Source organism: Papaver somniferum, chromosome 2 (assembly GCF_003573695.1).
Source record: "Papaver somniferum cultivar HN1 chromosome 2, ASM357369v1, whole genome shotgun sequence".
In the NCBI taxonomy this organism is placed as follows: domain Eukaryota; kingdom Viridiplantae; phylum Streptophyta; class Magnoliopsida; order Ranunculales; family Papaveraceae; genus Papaver; species Papaver somniferum.
The window spans coordinates 84934710-84958865 of NC_039359.1; the positions used below are offsets into that span (position 1 = coordinate 84934710).

Sequence of the window (24156 nt, forward strand, 5' to 3'; positions counted from 1 at the left end):
TGTGCCTGGCCAAAGAGACAAGAGTTGAGCACAATTCATGCTTTAAAAAAATAAAATTCTTTTGTTTTATTTTCTTTTGTTTTTCTGGAACTCTGTTGATCTTTTCATATCATAAATTGGTATTGAAAAGGATTTCCCCTTTTTGATTATTGAAAGAGGGTTAAATTCGACAATTCAGCCTTTTTTAGGGATGTGAATTGGTCGTAAGTGAATCATTTTACTTGTATAAAGGTTATGTAACCCTACATTTCTTTTTCCTTCCTTGAAAACTCTTTTTATCACACGACTGCTTGTAGATTCTGTTTTGTGTATTCTCACAATCCCATATTTGGAATGGAGACTCCAAGTACCATGTTTGCTGATGGAAAAGATGTTCATATAATTGTTAAGCCATCAATCATAAAGGGAAAATATAAATCTCATTCCTCTACAACTTTGAAAAGAAAAATGAAGAACATGAAAAAACCAATGGCTATCCCCTCTAATCTTCAGAAGTTTTCTGGTGTTCTTGAAGAGTTGAAGGAAACAAGGAAGGAGATTCGACAAATAAAGGCTATTGTTTTAAGGACTCTTGAAATTCAGAAGGCGCTGGTTCGGCATCAGTCAAGAAGGTTTTTTGGAACTGACTCCTTTCTTCATGAACCTTATGTTTCAATGGTTGTTGACGAAAAGGAGTTCGGGGATGATAAAAGAATTTTTCAGAGGTCTTAATGTCTAGGAAACTTCCTATGAGAATATTCTTGTGTTTTAAGAAGGATAACTTTGGAATAGCCTATATTATGATTACACATTGCTATTGCTAACGATTTTCATCTTGCGATGTTTTTAGATTTGTTTATTTAATTTTTAAAGTTTATTTGGAAGATGATTTTGTAGTATTAATCTTTATTGGTTTTATATATTGCAAAAAAAATTATGGGATATGTGTGTTTGCGTCCGTGAACTATGATTGTCCCATATATGTCAAAAGTTAAGTCTATTATGTCATTATGCAAATATTGATGAAAAATAGAATGACTCTTTGAATATTCTGCAGTATTGATCTTTCCCTGATCCACTTCTATGTGAAAGTATTGTATGGCTCCGTAAGTTCTCTTATGTTGAGTATTTCCGATTAAATTAATCATGGGTTCTCTTGTGGTTAATTTAATTGAGTTTTCTGGATACAAATTCATGTTTTATGTAATTTGTTAATGTCCAAAGAAATCCTTCTTTTATTGTGAAAGTAAGGTCGCTTTGTTGTTCTTTCGGGAATGAAATTTTATTGGGGAGAGTTCTTAATTGAACTTGTGCTTAATTGCCAAATCTTTGTGGGAAGTGTGGCTGTGGAATATTGTAGGAGTTATCTTGTATCTTTATAAACTCCTTGATGAATACACTAAGTTTCGACTATGTGAAATCATCGAAACAAAGTTGATATGTTCTCTTTTAGTCATGAAGTATCTCTATGAGAATTTCATTATGATCCCGCTAGTTTTCGTACCTTTGCCAATTTATATTGAAAAAAAAGGGGGAGAATTATTGTGTAGTTCATACTACAAATACATATGGTTTACGGATCATTATATAAGGGGGAGTAGTTTTCACTGTGAGATGAAGTATTGACTAAGGGGGGTGATACATATCACCATAGCATTATTGTCAAAGTTGTGATACAATTGAACTTTGATGTTGTGTAATAATACTATAACACTGTATAACAATGATTGAGAACAACTGTTTTCTTATTGTTATAGCTACGGATCTTCAACAAATATGATGATGAGTTGATCACGTTCAGAATCACTGGAGTACTTGGAAGTGATGAAGATTTCGAGTAATGTTGAAGAACCAAGGAAATCAAGCATTTGGATGAGAAGCTACAAAGTTTATTTATTTTGTAATCCATATGTATTGATAGTTTTGTCACTAAAATTGATAAACGGGAAGATTGTTAGAGCACTGCTCAGTCGAACTCGCAAGTGTTGCTATCTCAAGATTGTTTGTCAAGTTTAGTTGTCAAGACTATAGGTCTTGATTTCTAGTCTACTTATAGCTCTGTCTCAGATTTGGATAGAATGTGTAGTTGAGCTTTAGACTTCGCGGCGTTCATCGATTAAAGACGAAGAACTACTAAGGGGATCTTGTGGAACTTCATCAACAAAAGGTATGTGGAGACTTGAACTCGTCTATCACTCAGAAGTTTTTTTCTATTCTACCTCCTATTGAGATAAAAGTCGTATAGCTATATAGACTTTACATTATACACATTTGATATTTCGACCTGAGTTTAACTCGCTTATATATTTCAAGCTGAGTTTAACTCGCTTACATATTTCTCGAAATATGTGTTGGTAAGCTTTCGCTTTGACCAAGTTCATCTTTTATTCTTGACAAAAGTCAAAAGATGATCATGTGAAAATCGTCTGGTAACATCTTACATGATTAGTGTGAGACAGTCATTTAATGTAGACTCGGAATGTTTCGTATTGATCATTTGATCACTTGAAAATTGCTTTGAAGATAATAGTTTGTGTGAGACAGCTATTCCCGTCTTCTAAGAATGTTTCAATGATTAAAATGGGAGTTTAGAAAACTAACCCTGATTGGATATAGCACGGTATGCGTACTTGCATGGTAACTGTTGCAAGAGTATTCCAAGTCCGGAAATTTAGTATGCATACTCGTATGCGTAATGATTCAACAGTTGAAGTCCGGGAACCATAGTATGCATACCCGTATGCGTACTGATTTCAATTGAGTTCGGTCTTGAACAACAGTATGCGTACCTTTTGCATACTGGCGAATAGACCAGGTCCAGGAACTCTAGGTATGCGTACCTGTTTAATACCTGAGTGGGTTAAATTCTAAAATCGGTTTGTTCATGAACAAATACATTTATATAATAAAAAATGCAATCTTTGCAAACCGTGGCTATAATGTTCATGAATTGATTCGAATGAATCAAAATCGATTTTGCTTCAATTGTGTCTTGTATAATTCTATGAGAATATAAACAATTGAACAACTCTATAACTAGTTTCATTTGAGTCACTTGAACTAGTTATGATTAAGATGAACAAGGTTGATATGAAAGTGTTCATATGGCTAACTTTGGTTAACTATTATTGAGCCAACTAAGTGTATACGTTTAGGTACGGTTACCCATATCTAAATATAGGTACATTGCATTTGTGTGTAACAAGTTAAGTTCAATCTAACGGTTGAAAGATATCAGCTTGAATCTAATCAAGTTTCATCTAACGGTGAATATTGAATGCTACCAAGGTAACATTGATTGCAAACCCTGATTTGAAGACTATATACGGGAGAACTCTAGCAACTGGGAAAACTAATCCACACACCTCCTGTGTGTAATTAGTTGCGACTAGAGTCGATTCTCCTTTATCCTAGGTTTTTCTAAAACCATTATAGGTTAATGACTTAAATACTTCATTGGGATTCTGAAGCCAGACCCAACTATTTTCACTGTAGTTGCGTGTTCTGATCTTACTTTGTTCTATCGTATTGATTACTATCTTCTCTAAGATTTGGTCGAGATTCAATCTCTGATAGGTAATATAAAAAAGTAATCACAAATCTCTTTGTTTCATTTTTTGTGATTTAACAATATCTTGTTCCACTACTATACGGTTAAGATTACTGTGAGGTGATTGATATTACTAGGCTGTTCTTCGGGAATATAAGTCCGGTATATCAATTGGTTCTTGTTCACCTTGATTTATCAAAAGACGGAACAAAAACTCGTAGTATTTCTGTAGGAGACAGATTTATCTATTCAATAGAATTTTCTGTGTGAGACAAATTTATTTATCAAGTCTTCGACTTTGGGTCGTAGCAACTCTTAGTTGTGGGTGAGATCAGCTAAGGGAATCAAGTGTATAGAGTCCTGCTAGGATTAAGAGGCGTAAGGAACGCGACTGTACCTTAATCCAGTCCGACGTTGTCTTATAGTAGGCCAGAGTCTGTAGCAGTTTAATACAGTGTGGTGTTCAAATCTCGATCAGGTCCCAGGGTTTTCTGCATTTGTGGTTTCCTCGTTAACAAAATTTCTAGTGTCTATGTTATTTCTTTTCCGCATTATATTTTCTATATAATTGAAATATCACAGGTTGTGCGTAGTTCAATCAATTAGATAATCCAACCTTTGGTTGTTGATATTAATTGATTGACACTTGAACATTGGTCTTTGGTATCGATCAAGTTGTTTCTCATAATAATCAGGCTCGCGGATTTCTCTATATTTGTTGATTACATTGAGAAACAAAGATATAACTCTTGGATGTATTTTCCTTGATTGAGTCTGACTGTCTAGTTGATTCTCTCAGAAATATATTGGAATTGGTCCATACAGATTTCCTAAACGAAATATTGGGTGTGGTTGTTAGACCCCCCTCTTTTTCAATAACAAGTTTAATTACTTGGCAGAATTCTTATTGGATTATTTGGATACGTCTAGATTGATCTTGAATATTGATTTTTGGGATCGTCCAAGTACTCTTCTTAACAATCAGGTTCACGGACTCTACGTTTATATACATACTGATCGAGTAGAGGTTGGGATATAAACTCTATATACATATTGTCAAGGATCATTCAGTTGGTCTACTTGCTATTGTGTTAAGTATTGTCCATACAGGTTGTCGAACGGATAAGTTGGCGGTGTACTTGGTACCCCTGTGTTTTCAATCGGTACCAGAGTAGGGAAACACTGGTATACTTAATAAGTTTGTGTTTGAAGCGGTCTCAATTAACGAATCTCCATCCTTCGATGGCACAAATTACTTATGGTGGAAAATTTCTATTTACAAGCTCCTGACGTTAAGACATGGGTTCTTGTTGTAAGAGGATATACTACGACGATGGTCAATGGTTAGAGAAGGAGATAATGTTGTTCCAAAATACCTAGAAACATGTGACGATGATGATTTTCCAAATTGTGACGGAGGCCTCTATCTTGTTCTTTAAGTCTAAAATCTTGTGTTTCATCGATAAGTCTAGTATAGATAAGAATTCGTCGGAATCGAAATAATCCTCAGTAATACTCCGATAAACTGAATCACCAAGACTTGCTCTTCCATTCTACTAAAAATTCGAACAAAGAAACTGTTGGTTAAACTTCAACATAGAAGTCACTAACAAGTTGGTTAGGACAAGATTAGGAAATTGATGTAATCCTAAGGGAATTAGAAGTCATCTAGTTCTAAGAAAAGGAAAGACATGTAATAAGGTAATAGGACTAGGAAAAGTAATTCATAGTTCTATATATATATATGCTCACCAAAGTTTTGGTTGATCATAGGAGCAAGATTAGAGCTTGTGTTTAGTTTTGAGAGATTTTCTAAACATCAATAAAGAGAGTTGTCTTTATATAAGCTAAGTTTCATCTTGCAGTTTCCATTAATTGGTATCAGAGATTGTCTACACCGAGCCATGGGAGACGAGCGCACCATCATATGAGCAATATTAGAGCTTGTGTTTAGTTTTGAGAGATTTTCTAAACATCAATAAAGAGAGTTGTATTTATATAAGCTAAGTTTCATCTTGCAGTTTCCATTAATTGGTATCAGAGCTTGTTTTCTGAGCCATGGAAAACGAAACCACCATTGTGGGTGCAAAACAGTTCACGCCACCATCAATACAAGTTCCAATCCTCAACGCCACAAACTACACAGTATGGGCCATGAGAATGAAGGTACTGATGAAAATCTACAAAGTTTGGGAAACAATTGATCCTGGTACATTGGACCCAGACAAAAACAATGTTGCCATTGGATTACTCTTTCAAGCAATACCAGAATGTCTTGTTCTACAAGTTGGTGAACAGGAAACTTCAAAGAAAATTTGGGATGCAATAAAGGCACGTAAACTCGGAGCTGATCGAGTTAAAGAAGCCCGTCTGCGAACCTTAATGTCTGAATTTGAAAGAATGAAGATTAAAGAAACTGATACTATTGATAGCTTTGCAGGAAATCTATCAGAGATAGCCTCAAAAGTTGCGTCACTTGGACAATCCATTGATGAAGATAAACTGGTAAAGAAGTTTCTCAATAGTTTACCAAGATCCAAGTATATTCATATCATAGCTTCTCTCGAACAAGTCTTAGATTTAAAGAAGACTAGATATGAAGATATAATTGGAAGATTGAAAACATATGAAGAGAGAATCCTTGATGAAGAAAACAATGGAGAAACTCAAGGAGAACTCTTGTACACGAACTCTTACCAACAAAACTCTGCGACAAGAGGAAGAGGTCGTGGAAGAGGTGGTAGAGTAAACAAAGGACGAGGAATGGGAGGAAGGTTTAACTCACAAGATATAACAACAAGTCAGAATGATCAAAACCAAGGAAAAGAAGAGAAGGATAGATCAAACATTATTTGTTACAGATGTGATAAACCAGGACACTTCTCCTCTGTATACCCTGAAAGAATACAAAAGATGGAAGAAACAAAAAAGAATGAAACAAGGGAAGCAGATACAGCTCTTTCCATGCACGAAGTTGTATTCTTAAACGAAGGGAAACTAATACCAAAGAACTAAGAATCAAAGGATGGAGAAGAAGGAATCTGGTATTTAGATAATGAAGCCAGCAATCACATGACTGGTAAGAGACACTACTTTTCTGAACTCAATGAGAAAATCAAAGGACAAGTGAAGTTTGGGGATGGATCTTCTGTAGAAATTGAAGGGAAAGGATCAATTCTATTTCAGAGCAATACCGGAGAACAGAAGCTTGTCACAAACATCTACTTCATCCCAAACTTACAAAGCAACGTTCTAAGTTTAGGACAACCTACAGAAGTTGGATGTGATGTTAGAATGCGACAAGATTATCTAACAGTTCATGACCCAAGTGGAAGACTTTTAGTTAGAGTCTCACTCTCACAGAATAGACTCTACAAGATAAGTCTCATGATTGGAAGGACATTGTATCTGAATATGAGACTGGAAGATCAGACATGGAAGTGGCGCGCAAGGTTAGGACACATAAGTTTCAGAACCTTAAAAACTATGTCTCAGAACAAGATGGTTCGAGGGCTACCACAACAAAACGGAGTGGTGGAGAGGAGAACATGACTCTAATGGAGATGACAATAAGTTCTTTAAAGGCTATGCAGGTACCTAATTATCTATGGGGAGAAGCTGTACGACACTCCACATACCTAATAAACAGGATACCTACGAAAGCTCTGAAAGACATGACTCCATATGAAAGCTTGCGAAAGAGAAAACCAAACATATCATTTAAGAGTGTTTGGTTGCAAAGCATACACAAAAGTTGATTCTGCAACTCTTAAGAAACTAGATGATCGATCTCAGACTCTTGTGAATCTAGGAATTGAGCCTGGATCCAAAGCTTACAGATTATTCAATCCAACAACGAAAAGAGTAATAGTGAGTCGAGATGTGGTATTCGATGAAAAAGCAAACTGGAACTGGAAAGAAACTAATGATGGACCAAGTAGGGATCCAGGAATATTTCACATGAGATGGGGTCAAGTAATTGATGAAGGCGAAGGACCCATAATCATCAATACCAATGGAAACAATGATGTTAATCAAGAAGAAGAAGAGAATAATGAAAACACTGAGAATAACGAATAAGTAGAAGAAGAAGAAGAAGACGAGGAGGAGATCGATGAAATAACTCAACCCATTCCACTGCGAAAATCAAAAAGACAGATACAAAAGCCACAGTATCTGGAGGATTATGTTCTTCAAGCTGCAGAAGAATGTGAGATTATGCTACTTTCTGTTAATGATGAACCAAGGAATTTTCAGGAAGCAAAGGTCTCGACTAAATGGACACAAGCATGTAGAGAAGAAATTATTTCAATCAACAGAAACAAGACTTGGTTTCTAGTTGATAAGCCAGGTGGGGTAAAAGTGATTGGTCTTAAGTGGATCTTCAAAATAAAACGGAATGCTGATGGTACTGTCAACAAATATAAGGCAAGACTTGTAGCTAAGGGATACGTTCAAGAATCAGGCATAGACTTTGATGAAGTTTTCGCACCAGTTGCTAGACTAGAGACAATTCGTCTTTTAATAGCAGAAGCTGCATCAAACTCATGGGAAATTCACCACTTAGACGTTAAGACAGCATTCTTACATGGTGAATTGCGAGAAGATGTGTATGTTGAACAACCAGAAGGTTTTGAAGTAAAAGGACAAGAGCATAAGGTTTATAAGTTATCAAAAGCTCTATATGGTCTAAGACAAGCTCCTCGAGCCTGGAATACAAAGTTAGATCAAATCTTAAGAGAAATCAGATTTGTTAAGTGCTCTAAAGAAACATCAGTATACAGAAGAGAAGAAAAGGGAACGCTTCTTGTGATTGCTGTCTATGTAGATGATCTATTTTTGACTGACAACTCCCTTAAGGTGATCAATGAGTTCAAGAGAGAAATGTCATCAAAGTTTGAGATGTCAGACCTCGGAAAACTCACTTATTACCTTGGCATAGAAGTCCATCAAGGAGTAGATGGGATTCAGATTAAACAAGAAGCTTATGCAAGGAGAATTCTGAAAGAAGCAGGACTTGAAACTTGTAATCCAACTAAGATACCAATGGAGTTTGGACTTAAAGTTTCAAAGGCACAAGAAGAAGCAGAGATTGATTCAACGAGTTATAGAAGAAATGTTGGATGCCTAAGATACTTATTACACACAAGACCAGATTTGGCTTTCTCTGTGGGAGTAGCAAGCCGTTATATGCAGATTCCACGCAAGTCTCATGGTGATGTAATAAAGCAGATATTGAGATATCTAAGAGGAACAATCAGCTGTGGATTGAAGTATGGTCGAGGAGGATCAAAAGGAATTGTTGGGTATAGTGACAGCAGTCATAATATTGACCAAGATGATGGAAAAGGTACAAATAGTCATATATTTTATCTAGGAGAAGCACTTATGACATGGTGTTCACAGAAGCAAGACACTGTAGCCCTCTCATCCTATGAAGCTGAGTTTATGTCTGCAACAGAAGCAGCTAAACAATCAATATGGCTTCAAGAACTGTTGGGTGAAATCAAAGGAAGAGAACCTGAAAAAGTTCTCATCAAGATTGATAATAAGTCTGCAATTGCACTCACTAAAAATCCAGTGTTTCATGGGAAGACGAAACACATTCACAAAAGGTATCATTTCATACGAGAATGTATCGAGAAGGAGATCATCAACGTTGAACACATACCAGGAACTGAGCAGAAAGCAGATATATTGACAAAGGCATTAGCTCGGATCAAGTTTGAAGAAATGAGACAATTGATTGGAGTACAAGATATGTCACGGGTAAGGTTGAAGCTTAACAGGGAGAATGTTGGTTAAACTTCAACATAGAAGTCACTAACAAGCTGGTTAGGACAAGATTAGGAAACTGATGTAATCCTAAGGGAATTAGAAGTCATCTAGTTCTAAGAAAAGGAAAGACATGTAATAAGGTAATAGGAATAGGAAAAGGAATTCATAGTTCTATATATATATGATCACCAAAGTTGTGTTTGATCATAGGAGCAAGATTAGAGCTTGTGTTTAGTTTTGAGAGATTTTCTAAACATCAATAAAGAGAGTTCTCTTTATATAAGCTAAGTTTCATCTTGCAGTTGCCATTAGAAACTCCATTAAAACATACAAAAGTGAAGTCTAATCAAGAGTTATATGGGAACCGGCATAGTACAAAATTTTCTTACCTTTGGAAGAGAAACTATATAGTCCTCTTCAACTTCCATTTGCGAAAGAACTTGAGCATGTATATCCAATGCTACTTTGAGCATTTGATTCACTGATTCCTTCTGGAAAAGAAGCCATTTTTTTGATACCTCAGAAAACCCTTCTGGCGATACTTTTACCGTTGTAACCACCACTTATCATCCTTTCTTTTCTCAGCATCATCGGTGTCCCTAGAGACATACCAGAATTTATTCTGATCATAAGATGCTACATTATATATATGAGAACAATTTGGGGAAAAAAATGGTATTAATTGGGCTCCTTACAAGCAGCATGGCGTCAAGCTTACGAAGAGCTGGAATATTCATGTGCAAATCGGTTCTTTGCCTTGTCAATATTATGCATATATAAAATTAAGCATATGGTACCTTCAGTAGATGGTCATATGGATCAAACTCTTGTAGTTTATGAGAATAACTGGATCTAAAGATTGAATATAAGTTACCTCCATGTTTACACCTTCTTTGGATGTCTGCTGAGAAGGTACGAATTCGAAAATGTTATCCCACTCAATTTGTTTTCTCCACCTTACTTTCTCTAACCGGTATTGCTCGGCAAATATAGAAGCTGCATCAGGTCCAAAAACTTAGAAATGAAAATAAATCCTAAATTCTGGAACTGGGTCTTCTGACGTCAAACACAGTAAAGAATAAAATTACTTTCGTGTATCCTAATTGTTCATTCATTAACCAGAAACCACATCTTTTAATGACAAAAGGAAGTGCCTACAATTGAATATGCACAATCGGAATCTGGTGTAACAGTTTGTTTAGCTGCTAGATTGGTAATCGCACTCAATAAAGCCAAAGCTGACGAAACTCCTTTTCCACCACCGTACATATATATCTTCCCCTAATAACAACTTAGCGAACCTTTCTTTGATAATTTCCGCATCTGATAATTGGGGACAATTAGCCAAGTGCAAAAGAATTCAATAACCGATAAACTGAAATCTTGGATATAAAATTAGGCAAGAAACCAATGGACATAACTCATTCAGATGATCAAAAACTCAAGAAATGCAGCAAAAATCACAGAAAAATAAGACATCAATTGGTAAAGGATATATCTTCAAACTCAGAATAATTATGAACTTGTTTATGATTATTACTACGATTGATGTTTCTCCTTGTAAGCTCTAATATCAGTTTTGCCGAAAACGATTTCCACTTCTTCGCGGCTCGCCTTTAATGTTCATGCGCTCTTAATACCATATTGTTAGTGACTAGTGTAGTTACATGAGAAGAACATGAAACCTGAAACCCACTGAAAAATTTAGAATTCTGGAAAACAAGTAGATAGTGGAATTAAGAATGAAGCAAGAAATGAAAAATGGTGATAATTGAGAGTTAATTATCACTGATACATGTTGTGCCCAACTTACATGTTGTGCCCAACTTGCCGAGTCTTCTATCTATGGACTGCAGTCTGTAAACTTAGTCTCCCACTCTTTTGGACGGTGAAAGAAGACTTAGTGAATGGGGATAAAAATACATGGCAGAAGAACAAGATTACAATCACTAATGACATGGGAAGGTTGTCGAAGGAGGAGATTAAGAAGATGATGCTAGAAGCTGAAAAATACAACACATAAGATGAAGAACACAAGCAAAAAGAGTCAAAGAATGCTTTGGAGAATCATGCTTACAATATGAGAAAGACAATCAATGACGAATTTACAATATACCCTGAGGTAGAAATGTATAAGTTATGTTTTATCAATATACCATGATATGAAGTGAAATTAAATATTCACATATATGTTTTTTTTTTTTTTTTTTTTTTTTTTTGAAGGAATGACGGGCTTGAAAGACACCCTAAGTTTTATTAGTAGACTAACCTCATTCAAATTGAGGTTTGAAGGATTACATAGAAGTGGTAGTAGATAAACACATCCTCCTATTTCATCATTATACATTACATAGTGACATAATAACTGTGTAATGTAATTTACATTGTTTGGGATTACATAAAACCAAATAGTATGGAAGAGATTAACAGAGGTTATGATCCTATAAGTGAGAAATATGATGCTCTAAAGAATATCATGACCATTCCCCAAGTCATCTTGTTGACCATTGATTGCATGACCCCTAATTATCTCATTTGTAAGATTAAGATTGTTCTTCTATTGAAATTTCAAACCACATATCATTGTTTCATCCATCGGAGAATAAGTTGTATCAAAATCTTGAATAATCTTTCACACGAATAACCAAAAAAGATTTTGTCCAACATACAACATCTTCTCTATTCTTACTTCCACTAATCTAGATGGATGAGATTGTTGAAGCAAGACTGGAAGAAAAAATCTGCTGTAACAATTCCCATTACAAAACCCCAAGGACTATGATAAACCGTTGTATAAGGATAATGAAATAAAAAAGGTCATGTAGTAGCCATAGATAATATTTATTGAAATCAAACAATATTGGGTATATTCTTGTATTGGGTATATTCTTGTATATTTGCATATATTCACTTACTTGTCTTAAGAAGATATTCACCTCTTTTAGAGTGTATTTAGAATATTGGTTGTAACCCTAACTCCTATATATAGGAGTCTTTGTTATCAATGAAAACACAATTGAATCATCTCTCGTTTTGTTCTTCAAGTTATCTCGTCTTGTCTTAGGTTATAGAAACCTTCATGGTATCGTGAGTCCGGTAACAATGTCTAGTATTTTAACTTCAACTTCCTCTTCACCAAACAAACAGTCTTCTATATATACTCTAGCTTCTAATGATGGACCAAGAACTATCATCACACATGTAGTTCTCAAAGGATCAAACTATGAAGAATGGGCTAAAGGGTTTCGTATTTCTTTGGGTGCGAAACGCAAGCTGGGTTCCATTAACGGTAACCTCTCGAAACCTTCTGATGATTCTTCTGACCTGGATGACTGGTGGACTATAAACTACATGATCGTTGCCTGGATTTTTAACACCATTGATCCAGTTCTTCGATCCTCAATTTCTTATCGTGACACCGCCTTTTATTTATGGGAAGATATCAGGCTTCGTTTTTCTCTTGGGAATGGAATAAAAATATTTCAACTTAAATCTGATGTCGCCAGTTGCAAACAAAAAGATGGAGAGTCTATTCAAGACTATTATGGGAGGTTGAAGAAACTCTGGGATGACATCAATGACTTTGATGCTTTACCTTCGTGTAAGTGCTCCGGTTGTACCTGTGATCTTAATCTCACTCTACGTACTCGACGTAACAATGATCAGGTACGCGAATTTTTAATGGGTCTTATACCCTATTATGCTAATGTTCGTTCTAGTATTTTGGGCACCGAACCACTTCCGTCTCTGCACACTGTGTATTCTCGTCTCATTCAAGAGGAAGAGGTTCGATCTTATACTCAGCCGAAGGAGGATATCGTTTCTCCAATGGCTTTTCTTGCTCACGGCAATAAGCCACAAGGATCGAAATCAGGAGCTGTCAAAACTCCGTTGAAGTGCACCTATTGTGGTCATAATGGACATCTTGAGGATCGATGTTGGGAGAAGCATGGGTATCCAGATGGTCGCCAGCCCAGACGTCCACCTGCTGTTTATCTCAAAACCGAGTCACCAGTTCAACGTACTCAACCAGCAGCTAAGGCAAACGCTGTCGTTGGTGAGATGCCAACTCCAAATCATGTTCGTCTCTCTGGTAAGCGTGGTCAAATATGGATTGTTGACACAGGAGCTTCCAATCATGTTTGTTGTGATGACACTGTGTTTGCATCCTGTAATAATATTAGTCCTCTTCAGGTTGGCCTGCCTAATGGTGTCAGCATACAAGCAACCAAAATTGGCATTGTGCAGATAAATGATTTTCTCATATTGCACAATGTGCTGTTTGTTCCTCAATTCACATGCAATCTTCTTTCAGTTTCTCAACTTTTATCTTCATCCCATGCTACTCATGCACCGAAGAATAATATAAGTGTTCAATTCACTAACTTTGAATGTGTTATACAGGACCATACTTTGAGGACGAGGATTGGTATGGGTAAGCTCATGGATGGGTTGTATTGCTTGATGGGGAAACCAGCTCGTGTCAACGTTGTGTTAGAGAAGACTGCAACAGATTTATGGCACAAACGGCTTGGTCATCCGTCTATCCAGGCCTTGAAGTTTCTACCTCAGATTGGTTGTGTTTATAGTCAGTTAGATTTTCATGCTTGCGATATCTGTCATAGAGCCAAGCAAACTCGTACTTCGTTTCCATTGAGTAATAGTAGGGCAGTTGATTTATTTGAGTTAATTCATTGCGACGTTTGGGGGCCTTATCATCCAAATCGTGCCTGTAACTCAAGATATTTTTTAACCATTGTTGATGATTTTTCTAGATGTGTTTGGGTGTATTTGATGAAAACCAAAGATGAGGTACCTACCTTGTTAACAAACTTCTTCGCACTAGTTGAAACACAGTTTACTAGAAAGGTTAAGACTTTACGTAGTGATAATGGAACTGAGTTCAAAGGTCTTGTTCCTTATTTTCGAAACAATGGCATTATTCATCAAACCTCTGTCGTCAAGACACCACAGCAAAATGCTAGGGTGGAAAGAAAGCATCGTCACATTCTCAATGTTGCTCGTGCGCTACGTTTTCAAGCATCCTTACTAATCGACTTTTGGGGAGAATGTGTTCTTACTGCTGCATACTTAATTAATCGAACCCCTTCTCGTGTTCTTCACTTCAAGACGCCTTATGATCTTCTTTATGGTTCGGCTCCACCTATTCACTCTCTCAGGGTTTTTGGATGTCTCTGTTACGCAAAAAACCTTACTCCTGGTGATAAATTTGACAGTCGCAGTCGTCGTTGCATATTTCTCGGCTATCCATTTGGAAAGAAGGCCTGGCATCTATTTGATCTCGACACAGGTCATTACTTTCAGTCTCGAGACGTACATTTTATTGAAGATACTTTCCCGTTGGCAGACAATGATGAGCTTCTGAAACTGCACTCACTATATTCTGATGCAGTCAGTGATTCAGTTACTAGAACTTTGTCTGACGATCATTTTACAGCTGACTTCAATAATGCACATGTATCTGGTGGTTCTTCTTTCGCTGCTACTCTCTCGCCTGTTGACTCTCCACCTCCATAGACTAGTTCTCATAGTCCGTCAGTCTTCTTGGATGATGTACAACACACAGCACATACTGCTGAGAATGATGCACATATTGATTCAGCACCTGCTTCTTCTTCTGCTGTGCCTGCGTCTGGTACAGAAGTTGTTACTTCTTCTCTATAAACAAGAAAAAGACAAAAATTTAAACAAAATATTGCAAAAACATAACATTTTTATTCAAAACAAAAAAAACAAACTAATGTTCCTAGATTTGCTCGGTGGATCTGAAATTTCAAATCCAAAACCGTGTAAATCTTGATTATAGAGGAAGATAATGGAGAAAAATTAGAATAGAGAAAATCTAGGATAATTTCTTTAAGAAAATTGTTATGTAGAGCGACAGTTTTTCGAAGGAAAAAGGATGTTGGACCAGATACCTCATGTATAATATGTTATTATTGTGACTCAAAACTGATCAATGTGGTAGAAAATATATATCATGACCCAAGATTTGAGCAACCTAAAATTCTCTTTTCAAGCTCAAAATTTATAACACGATCAAAGAATTGAGACAGGAAATTATGTAACCTAAAATTCCAAGGAACACGACCGATAATAAAATGACATACATGAATTCAAATCAAACTCATTTAAGTGTTGTCAACAATTTTAGAGCCTGTTCGGTTGGGAGAATTGGAAGTCTAGGAATCCAATTCCTAGGGAATGCGCCCAATTCCTTGAACTGAATGGGGCAAATGAACTATATGTAATTGAGAATTTTAATTCCTAAGAATCCAATTCCCTCCAAAATGATAGATTTCAATTGCATTGGTCCAATGATGCAATGGAATTGGATTAACAAATGTAATTGAATTACCTCAACCAAACATGAATTTTTTGGATGGGAATCAAATTCCTTGGAATCCAATTCCAGGAATTGTATTACCCCATAATTGAATTCCTAGGATTCTAATTCTCCCAACTGAACGGACTCTTAATGTACAAATGATAAAATTATTCTTCAAGAACGGCTGTTACCGGAGAGTACCATTTACTGTTGCCGGTTCTAGAAATGGGACAATACCATTTACTGTTTCCGGTTCTAAAAATTAGAAAAGCTGATATCACTACGGGACCCACGCAACAAAACCACCTCACCTAGTCACCTCTCCACCTGTATATACCCAAAGAAGTCGGGGACTCGGGGAACAAAATCTCATTCCACGTATTCTGAAATTTAAATTTGAAATTCAAATTTTCCAAAATCTTTGTTTCTCAAAAAAAATCCCGCCAAAAAGTCAGAGTTCACCGAGTTTCTTAACATGAAGATCTTCTTTCTAAAGTATTTCTTCATCGATTTTCTGTTTTTGATGTTTTCTGCTTTCAATCTTTAATGGTGTATATGTGTAAAACCTAATTTGTGAATTTTTGTGTTTGTTGAATTGTAGATCTGATGGAAACGGTCAGTTACAGCTCATCGAGAGAGATGATATGGAAGATGAAGGATGTTCGTTCGAAGCTATTGAAAAATGTAAAGACTCATCATCTCTGAGACAGATTTTTTTTTTGGATCGGCCTCTGAGTCGGAGTTTAGTAGTAACAGCTCATCTTGATTTCGTTGATTTTTTTGTTTTGATCTGGTTTGTCGATCTACAGGTAGATTCGATTTAATTTTATAAGTGTAGTTTTGATTTCTTCGATGATACAAGCTAGATTTATGATTCATCTCTGAGTCGAATTTTTTTTTGGATCGGCCTCTGAGTCAGGAATTTAGAGTTCAATCTTTTGCGATTTCGTTGTTTTTGTGTTTGAATCTGGTTTTTCCATTCACTGATAGCGATTTAGTGTTATGTAAGTAGAGTTTTGATTTCTTCGTTGATATAAACCAGATCTATGTTTCTCACCGTAGTTAGTTCATCTTAGTACGGTTTCAACGGGATTTCGCCGGCGTTTCAATTTGATTTCAGTGTAAAAGTAAATTAATCAGATTCAGATGTAAAATCTCGCTTGAATTTTGTAAATCCGTTCAGATTCTCAGATACTTTATTTTTTCATCGATTTTCAAATTCTATTGTCTTAATCCTTGCAGTAATCGCTCAAGGAATCAACGCTGGAGATATTAAGAAGCTTCAAGATGCAGGACTGTGCAATTGGAACCAGTTCATGATGCGTGCTAAAAAGGTAAACTCACTTGCTGATATTTAGATCCTGACTCCCGAGTTCTTGAGAATGTCGTGGTATTATCAAATTTTTTGTTGATGTTGTCCTTTTATTTTTAGGATTTCACTGGTGTTAAAGGATTATCTGAAGATAAAGTTGATAAAATCTTTGATTCCGTCTGTGAAGCAGCAGAAAAATTGGCTGTAAGTAGTCAAATTTTTGTGTGACTTAACTGATAATAATCATACCTAGTTTTATCAATTGATACTGAAATGTTGACATTTTTTATTGTTAACAGAAGGAAGAGATTGTTAAAATCACTAGTGGAAGCTCTGTCCTAGATGAACATTTAGGTGGTAATATAATCCTTAACATTTTTATGTTCAGTTTTTAATTAGTTCATTTCTATGTTCTTAAGGAGTCATTACATTATTCTAAGGTACACAATTGACTCTCAATACTTGCAGTAATAGCTCAAGGAATCAATGCTGGAGATATTAAGAAGCTTCAAGATGCAGGAGTGCACACAGTCCCTGAAACAGCAGAAAACATAGTTGTAAGTACTCAAATCATACCTAGATTACTCCAGAACATGGAATCAATGATTGTGTAACTTTCCTTTTGTTCAGTTCTGAATATCGGATCAGTTCATTCTTGTCTTGCTCATAATTTCGGTTACATGACTGGATGAAATCCTTTTGGGTCAAATTTTATCAATTGATACTGAACTGTTGGTATTTTGTGTTTGTTTACAGAAGAAAGAGATTGTTAAACTCACTAGTGGAAGCTCAGCCCTGGATGAACTTTTAGGCGGTAATGCCAAACCATCTTGTGTTACAGAAGCTGTTGGAGAGTTCAGGTAAGAACATGTTACTGATGAACTGGGTCATATCTTCTATTCCCATATGAGTTTGTAAACTCAACCATCAATTGCTTATATGCTGCAGATCAGGCCAAACTCAGCTTGCTCATACACACTGTGTTCCAAAACAGATCTTTGTGAAAACCTTAGCTGGGAAGACGCTGTGTTTCCGTGTGAAGACTGATGACACAGTTTCTGACCTCAAGAGAAAGATAGAAGAGAAAGAAACTTTTCCTATACAGCAGCAGAAGTTCATATTTGCTGGGAAAGAGTTAAGGGACAGCTTTAACATTGACAAGTTCTATAATGAAGCAACAATATACCTAACTAGTGGACTATGTGGTGGTAGTAGAAGAAGGGGGAAAGATATCAGCAAAGGGCAGCGGAACATATTCAAAGCAAATGACAAACAAACCAATGAAGATACAAGTACTGCAAGAATGCAGCGGCAAGGACCTAGACTTTGTTGCATCCAGATTTGTATATCGAAACCAAGGAGCGACTTCAAGAGGAGGCAGAGAAACGAGCCAAGGAGAAGAAAGAGATTGAAGAACTAGTAGCACAGATTTTATCAGCACAAGTAGCAGCAGCAACACTGGTCCCAGTACCAACAGAGGATGAGGAAGAGGAGAAATGGGAAAGATCTGATTATGTGAAGTTGTAATAGGCTTTGGTCCTCTTTGTAATTCAAGCACAATAAATAATAAAATCGTTTTCCCAAATCCTAATTTTCCATTCTCTAAACAGATAAATTGTTTTCATCAATTTTGATTGAAACTAGTTGAATTAAATTCAAAATATGGTAGGATATGTTCCTTTAGAAATCAGCCAGGTTCAAATGAATTGAATAACCAATAAACTGAAATCTGGATATAAAATTAGGCAAGAAACCTGGATATAACTCATTCAGATGATCAAGAAATGCAGCCAGGAAACAAAACATGAATTGGTAAAGGACATATCTGCATTCATTATCTTCAGACTCGGACTAATTATGAACTTGTTTATGCTTGCAATACCATATTGTTAGTGGCTAGTCTAATTACATGAGAAGAAGATGAAACCTCAAACCCACTGAAAATTTTAGAATTCTGGAAGCTAGTAGAGAGTGGAATTTGGAACGAAGCAAGAAATGAAAAATGGCCTAGTCTTCTATTTATGGACTGCAGTCTGTAAACTTAGTCTCCCACTCTTTTCGACGGTGAAAGAACACTTGGTCAATGGGAATAAAAATACTCAGTCCAACAACCTTCACAAAGGGCTATACCCTGGTTGGTTGGATCTGACTCGGCCCGGATGATCTTGAAGAATAGATACAATTATGCCACAGAAACTGAGGCCGGCAACAAGAAATACCTTTAGTCCAGAGGAAGAAGTGCTATCTCAATCTCTTGAAGTGATTTTCCTTTAGTTTCCACCACGTTCTTCTTCACAAAAACTACTGCAGTCAGGCAAGATATAGTGAAAACCGAGTACAGGATCTGTGGTCCAAGTTGTTCCAATAAACGCAAGAACAGCAATCCCACAAAAAAGTTTACCACCTGAAACCCCAAAAAAGTAAATAAATAGCTACCCGATATAAGGATTTTAGTATTCATGCAACTGATGTAGAACAAACATAAGCTCGAAGTGAATTACAAACTAATCAAATCCTAGGTTACCATAATAAAGTTAAACGAAAGAATTCTTGATCGAACGATTACCCAATGTACCGACATACAGACAGCCATTGCTTTTGCCCTGATTCGGCCTGGAAATATTTCAGGTAGGAGAAGACCTGGAACTGGACCAGCCCCCGATGCAAATGTAAAGACAAACCTGCATCAGAACTTCACAGTTACCATCAAAATTCAAGGGATTTTCTACTCACGGTAAAGATACCACAAAACCCCCAAGCGGTTTAATGTATTCTGAGGATCATCCATTTGAATTCACCATATACATGTTTTTCTGTTGTAGGTATTCTTTATCTTTATTTTCCGCAGTTTTCTTTAAGGGACAGTTAAAAATCTGGTTGATGTTGAACACGTTCTGACAAAGACTTCATCAATAACTGCTGCTCTCCATTCATAATAAATAATACACTGAGGTCATATTCTAAGAAACTAGTTGCTAGCCTTTCACGGTACTTTTTAGTTAAATTTCCCTTTAACTCATTTGAGGAATTTGAGTTAATCAACTTGTAAGTAACAGGAATTAAATATATGCTCAATTCTTGGGATCGAAATAGCACTAATGATCAATGTCACTAAGATAGAAACCAAATTGGAACAGAAAGAGCACACACAAGATTTAACGTGGTTCCGCAATGTACCTACATCCACCAAAATGGCCACTCACTGATTGACGAATCAATCACAAACTTATGCACGGCGATGTGTCAGATTATAAACACTCAAATAAACGGATCAATGATATATCCCTTTTATTGAAAACTCTAAGTTGCAGAAAACCCTCTTCAAAACCAACTTTCTTCAGGTAGGATGCTGCTAGGGATCAAACCTTAAAACTGGATATTGATACCTTAAGTAAAATGTTCCTCGATTTTGTATCAAGAATCCATACTGAAAATACAGGCTATAAACTACCCGGCATCGATGCGGAATAAACCAGCATCCATGCTGACATGAAATCTTAGCTAATCTTCTCAATGTAATCACATTTTGATAAAATTAAACCAAGAAAATGAGGTTTAAGTGTCCTGTGTATAAGCATCTCTTCTACAGTTGCTCTGATAAATTTGTATGCAAGGTTTCCTAGCAATAATTACTTACAATAACATCCCACCAACAGACAGATACAGCTCTCCAGATGATGGAATATAGGAACTTGCAGCTGTAACTTGGAGTGCCATTGCAAATGCCTGATACAAACAAATGAATCAGCCGAAGTTAACTCAACCAGGTATAACAATAGGGGAGAAATTCGTCTTTTACTTAATGTGGAAAAAGTGCTGCATGTTAACATTCCCAGAACAAAGTTTTGGGTTGCCAGAGGTATAGGCCTATCACTTGACTTACCATTCCGAAGAAACTTCCCAAAAGAAGCACTTTCCTTCCGAGTTTGTCCATCAACAGCATGGCAACAATTGACCCTGATGCGTACCAAGTTAAGTGAATGACGAAACAACTCCATATAGCTAGGATACGCCAATGAATTAAGCAGCACAACTACTTTTACCTGATAAATTTGCTATCCCAATGCAGATGTTTGCCAGGTTCGAAGGCACTCCAGCGCCTCTAAAGACAGTTGAAGAGAAGTAGAATACAGCATTTATACCAGACAGCTGTTGTAAAGCAAAGAGGATTGACCCAATAAAAACAACTGCAAAAACAAAAGTGAATAACCAAGCACTTATGTGGAAAAATAACGATAACATGTAGAATGGTCAGGAACAGATCAAATGCAAGTACCTTTAAAATGGCGACCATATAGTAATTCTGTTAAATGGACCGTTTCCATGTCGTCCCCTCTGTCAGACTTTGATACCTCTGCTATTGCAGATTTTGTATGGAATTCTCCCAAGAGCTTCTCAAATTCAGCTTCAGCTTCAACAGGTCTTCCTTTCTGTATGATATCAGCTAATAATTACTGGAATCATCTATGCAAGGATACATTCACAAGAACCTCCGTGGTGAATGTGCTTGTGCAACTCTCTAGAACTATTATACTAGTGTATCTTAGGGTAACATATTAAGAAGGGAAAGCATAAGACCTTGAAAAGCCAATAGGGGCTTTCTGCACAGAACTCCATAGCAAGGGCAAGCATTGATGAAGGGATGAGAGACAACCAAAAACACACCCGCCACCTGAATCACCTAAGGTTAGAAAACCCACAGAACATTAAAGGAAATGTACTGCATGGACATACTTTTTTTACAATATTGGAACTTCTGCTTCATTTTTCTTACCAACCCACAGTTTCCTTAGCTGGGATTCCAATAAGAAGGGATGCCATTAATCCAAGACAGGTTGCAATCTGAATAAAGCTTCCATAGGTACCCCTCACAAATGAAGGTGAAATCTGATCACAGTAGGTAAGGGAGAATTAGCCAGAAAATTTACGAGATGCCCCAAGACCTAGAAAATATTAATGAACAGCGCCGAAAACCCAACATATGACCACCCCATATACCTCTGTCACATATAGAGATGCTACAGGTGGACCCAGACCCATTCCAGTTCCAACTAAAAATCTTCCTAGAAGCATACCTTCCAGGCTTTTTGTCGTGGCACTAAAATACAATCAGAAAATAAAACTTCATATCAAATTAATTAACAAGAATGACAATATAGAAGAAGTTAAACGCACTCAAGCAGGCCTGGGGTTCGAAGTGATTGTATTACCTCAAAGAAGCTCCAACAATCATGGGGAAAGCACTCAACTGGAAAGCCCTGCGTCGCCCAACCCCATCTGCAATGGAACCGCTGAAAAGAGATCCAAGAAAGGCACCTCCCAAGCAAATACTCACAACTAGACCTTCATGTGACAAAAAATGGAGGCGAAAATATTAGATAGAAACCAATATATATAAAAACCATACCAGATGCATGAACGAGTACAAGAAGATATTCATCACAAACAATACCTTCTGCTAGGGTGTTCCCTCCAAACCCAAGATCCAACGAAATGCTCTCTAGTGTTTCATTAACAACTCTGCATCCAAAAAGTTGCAAACATCCAATAGACTTCCCTTAAATGGGTATTCTTACACACAAAAACCCTTCTGCAATAAAGATAATCCACTACAATAGGGAGAGGAAAAATGTTACGTACCCAAGATGGTATCCAAATAAGAAGGAAGAAATGGTGGCAACAAGTACATGTGGCAAAGAAAGTCTCCAAGAAGGATTTGTAGTTTCTTGCACCTTACCATTCTCCAAATATTCCATGTCTAAAACCCATGCAGTAACTCAAGTCAGCAATCCACACATACTCAAAAATAAAAACAGTTTTAGGTTACAATCCATCACATTTATCCACACAATACAATGGTTTCCAAGTTATACAACTTAAATTGCAACAAAGCCAAGACCAGAACTATTTAATTCTAAAATTCACACATCAGAATATAATCAGGGTCTGAAGTACTATGTAAAAGGAAGCAGTAAAAGGGTACCCACCTAAATTTCCTGCATTATCAGCTACAATGGCATGCTCTCTTTCTCTTGAAGGCATCCTCTTGTACATAGAGGAAGCTTCACGAATATTTGGAAGACCCCACATGTGCCAAATTATTATACCACAAAAGAAACCTTTTCTTCTGTTCACAATTCACAACAACAAAAAAATGATTTATTTCTAATTTCAAAATTTGATGTCGTATTAATCTCGAAATTGGAATGTTATCTTAATACTTTTACCTTTTTCTTAGCTTAACATGCTGAAATTGGTAGAAAAATCGAGAAATGATGGAGATACAGTAACTATGCTAACTTGTGCTGAGATGTGATGGTTTATATATGTAATGAATCAGTGTAAGGAGACTACTGACAGGTAGCTAATTTACGCTTAGGGTTTTGGTAATGGTGGTGGTGAGCAGTGAAAATTGAACCGACTGAAAAGAAGAAGCATAAAAAGAGAAGAAGAGAACTGGAAACAGAATTTTGTTTCTTTTCTTTTCTATTTTTTCGTGTATTTATTTCGTAACTTAATTTCTGGCAGACACGTGTATTACTTACGTCGCCGAAAAACAATAATTAGGGAGGGACACGTGCTTTGATTAAGCTTCTATGCTACGCGAAGAAAGATCCAGCTCCTTTTCCACCAGCTGAGCGGTCAAGAGGTTACCAGTACTAGACGCCCCAGAGTTCAGTTTTGCAAAATCGTACTGCATGTTTGTTTGCATCTGACTTGACCCAAATTTGTTCTTCAGATTTGTTCTAGATTTGTACGCGCATCAGATATCAGAAAGTTTGTTCTTCAGATTTGACTCGCTACATGACTCGGACCTAACTTCTATCTCGAATCCGTTTGAGTCAGATAACAAAACACTCATGACATATAGGACTTGCATATTTTTGAGTCAGATATGACTCAAAAAACAAGCATATTGAGTTAGATCTAAATAATTCAGGTAATTTTAGTTAAATCTGAGTGAGTCAGATTCAGACGAGTTAGATCCAGAGAAATAGAACATGGTGTAGTCATTTCAAACTGTGAAAATTCATTGGAACGTTGGTCCTAATTTGTGGGCTGCAAAACTACAAAACACCTACCAACCACATGCCAAAGAGATTTACCTGTGCACTTTACCAATTGCAAAAATTGGCGGCATTATGTAGCCTTGGCCGTAATTTTGCTAAAAGTTCAAACCCAGACCAA

The 24156-nt window shown here is 36.5% G+C and overlaps 2 protein-coding genes and 1 pseudogene across 4 annotated transcripts; 1 reads left to right on the forward strand and 2 right to left on the reverse strand.

Annotated features, from left to right (window-relative positions):
* Positions 1-4905: 4905 nt before the first annotated feature.
* LOC113351533 lies at positions 4906-11654 on the reverse strand (annotated as a pseudogene).
* Positions 11655-16031: 4377 nt separating this feature from the next.
* On the forward strand, positions 16032-18867 carry LOC113348261 (meiotic recombination protein DMC1 homolog). Of its 2 annotated transcripts, none has more exons than XM_026591970.1 (8): positions 16032-16151; positions 16258-16340; positions 16899-16990; positions 17089-17172; positions 17268-17325; positions 17437-17525; positions 17725-17828; positions 17917-18867. In XM_026591970.1, exons 1-8 carry the CDS (start codon positions 16132-16134, stop codon positions 18386-18388), a joined length of 1002 nt encoding a protein of 333 aa, XP_026447755.1. In that variant the 5' UTR covers positions 16032-16131; the 3' UTR covers positions 18389-18867. The 2 variants fall into 2 exon arrangements, with proteins under 2 accessions (XP_026447755.1, XP_026447756.1); XM_026591971.1 differs by having other exon boundaries at positions 17268-17322.
* LOC113348260 (probable plastidic glucose transporter 2) lies at positions 17278-23426 on the reverse strand. Of its 2 annotated transcripts, XM_026591969.1 has the most exons (15): positions 23196-23426; positions 22956-23095; positions 22609-22726; positions 22421-22488; positions 22179-22311; positions 21967-22066; positions 21743-21855; positions 21547-21640; positions 21245-21398; positions 21012-21155; positions 20852-20925; positions 20606-20694; positions 19535-19649; positions 19188-19372; positions 17278-17502 (listed from the first exon to the last, which is right to left on the reverse strand). In XM_026591969.1, the coding sequence occupies exons 2-14, from the start codon at positions 23056-23058 to the stop codon at positions 19190-19192; spliced, it is 1488 nt and encodes a 495-aa protein (XP_026447754.1). In that variant the 5' UTR covers positions 23059-23095; positions 23196-23426; the 3' UTR covers positions 17278-17502; positions 19188-19189. The 2 variants fall into 2 exon arrangements, with proteins under 2 accessions (XP_026447754.1, XP_026447753.1); XM_026591968.1 differs by lacking the exon at positions 17278-17502 and having other exon boundaries at positions 18778-19372.
* Positions 23427-24156: the final 730 nt, after the last annotated feature.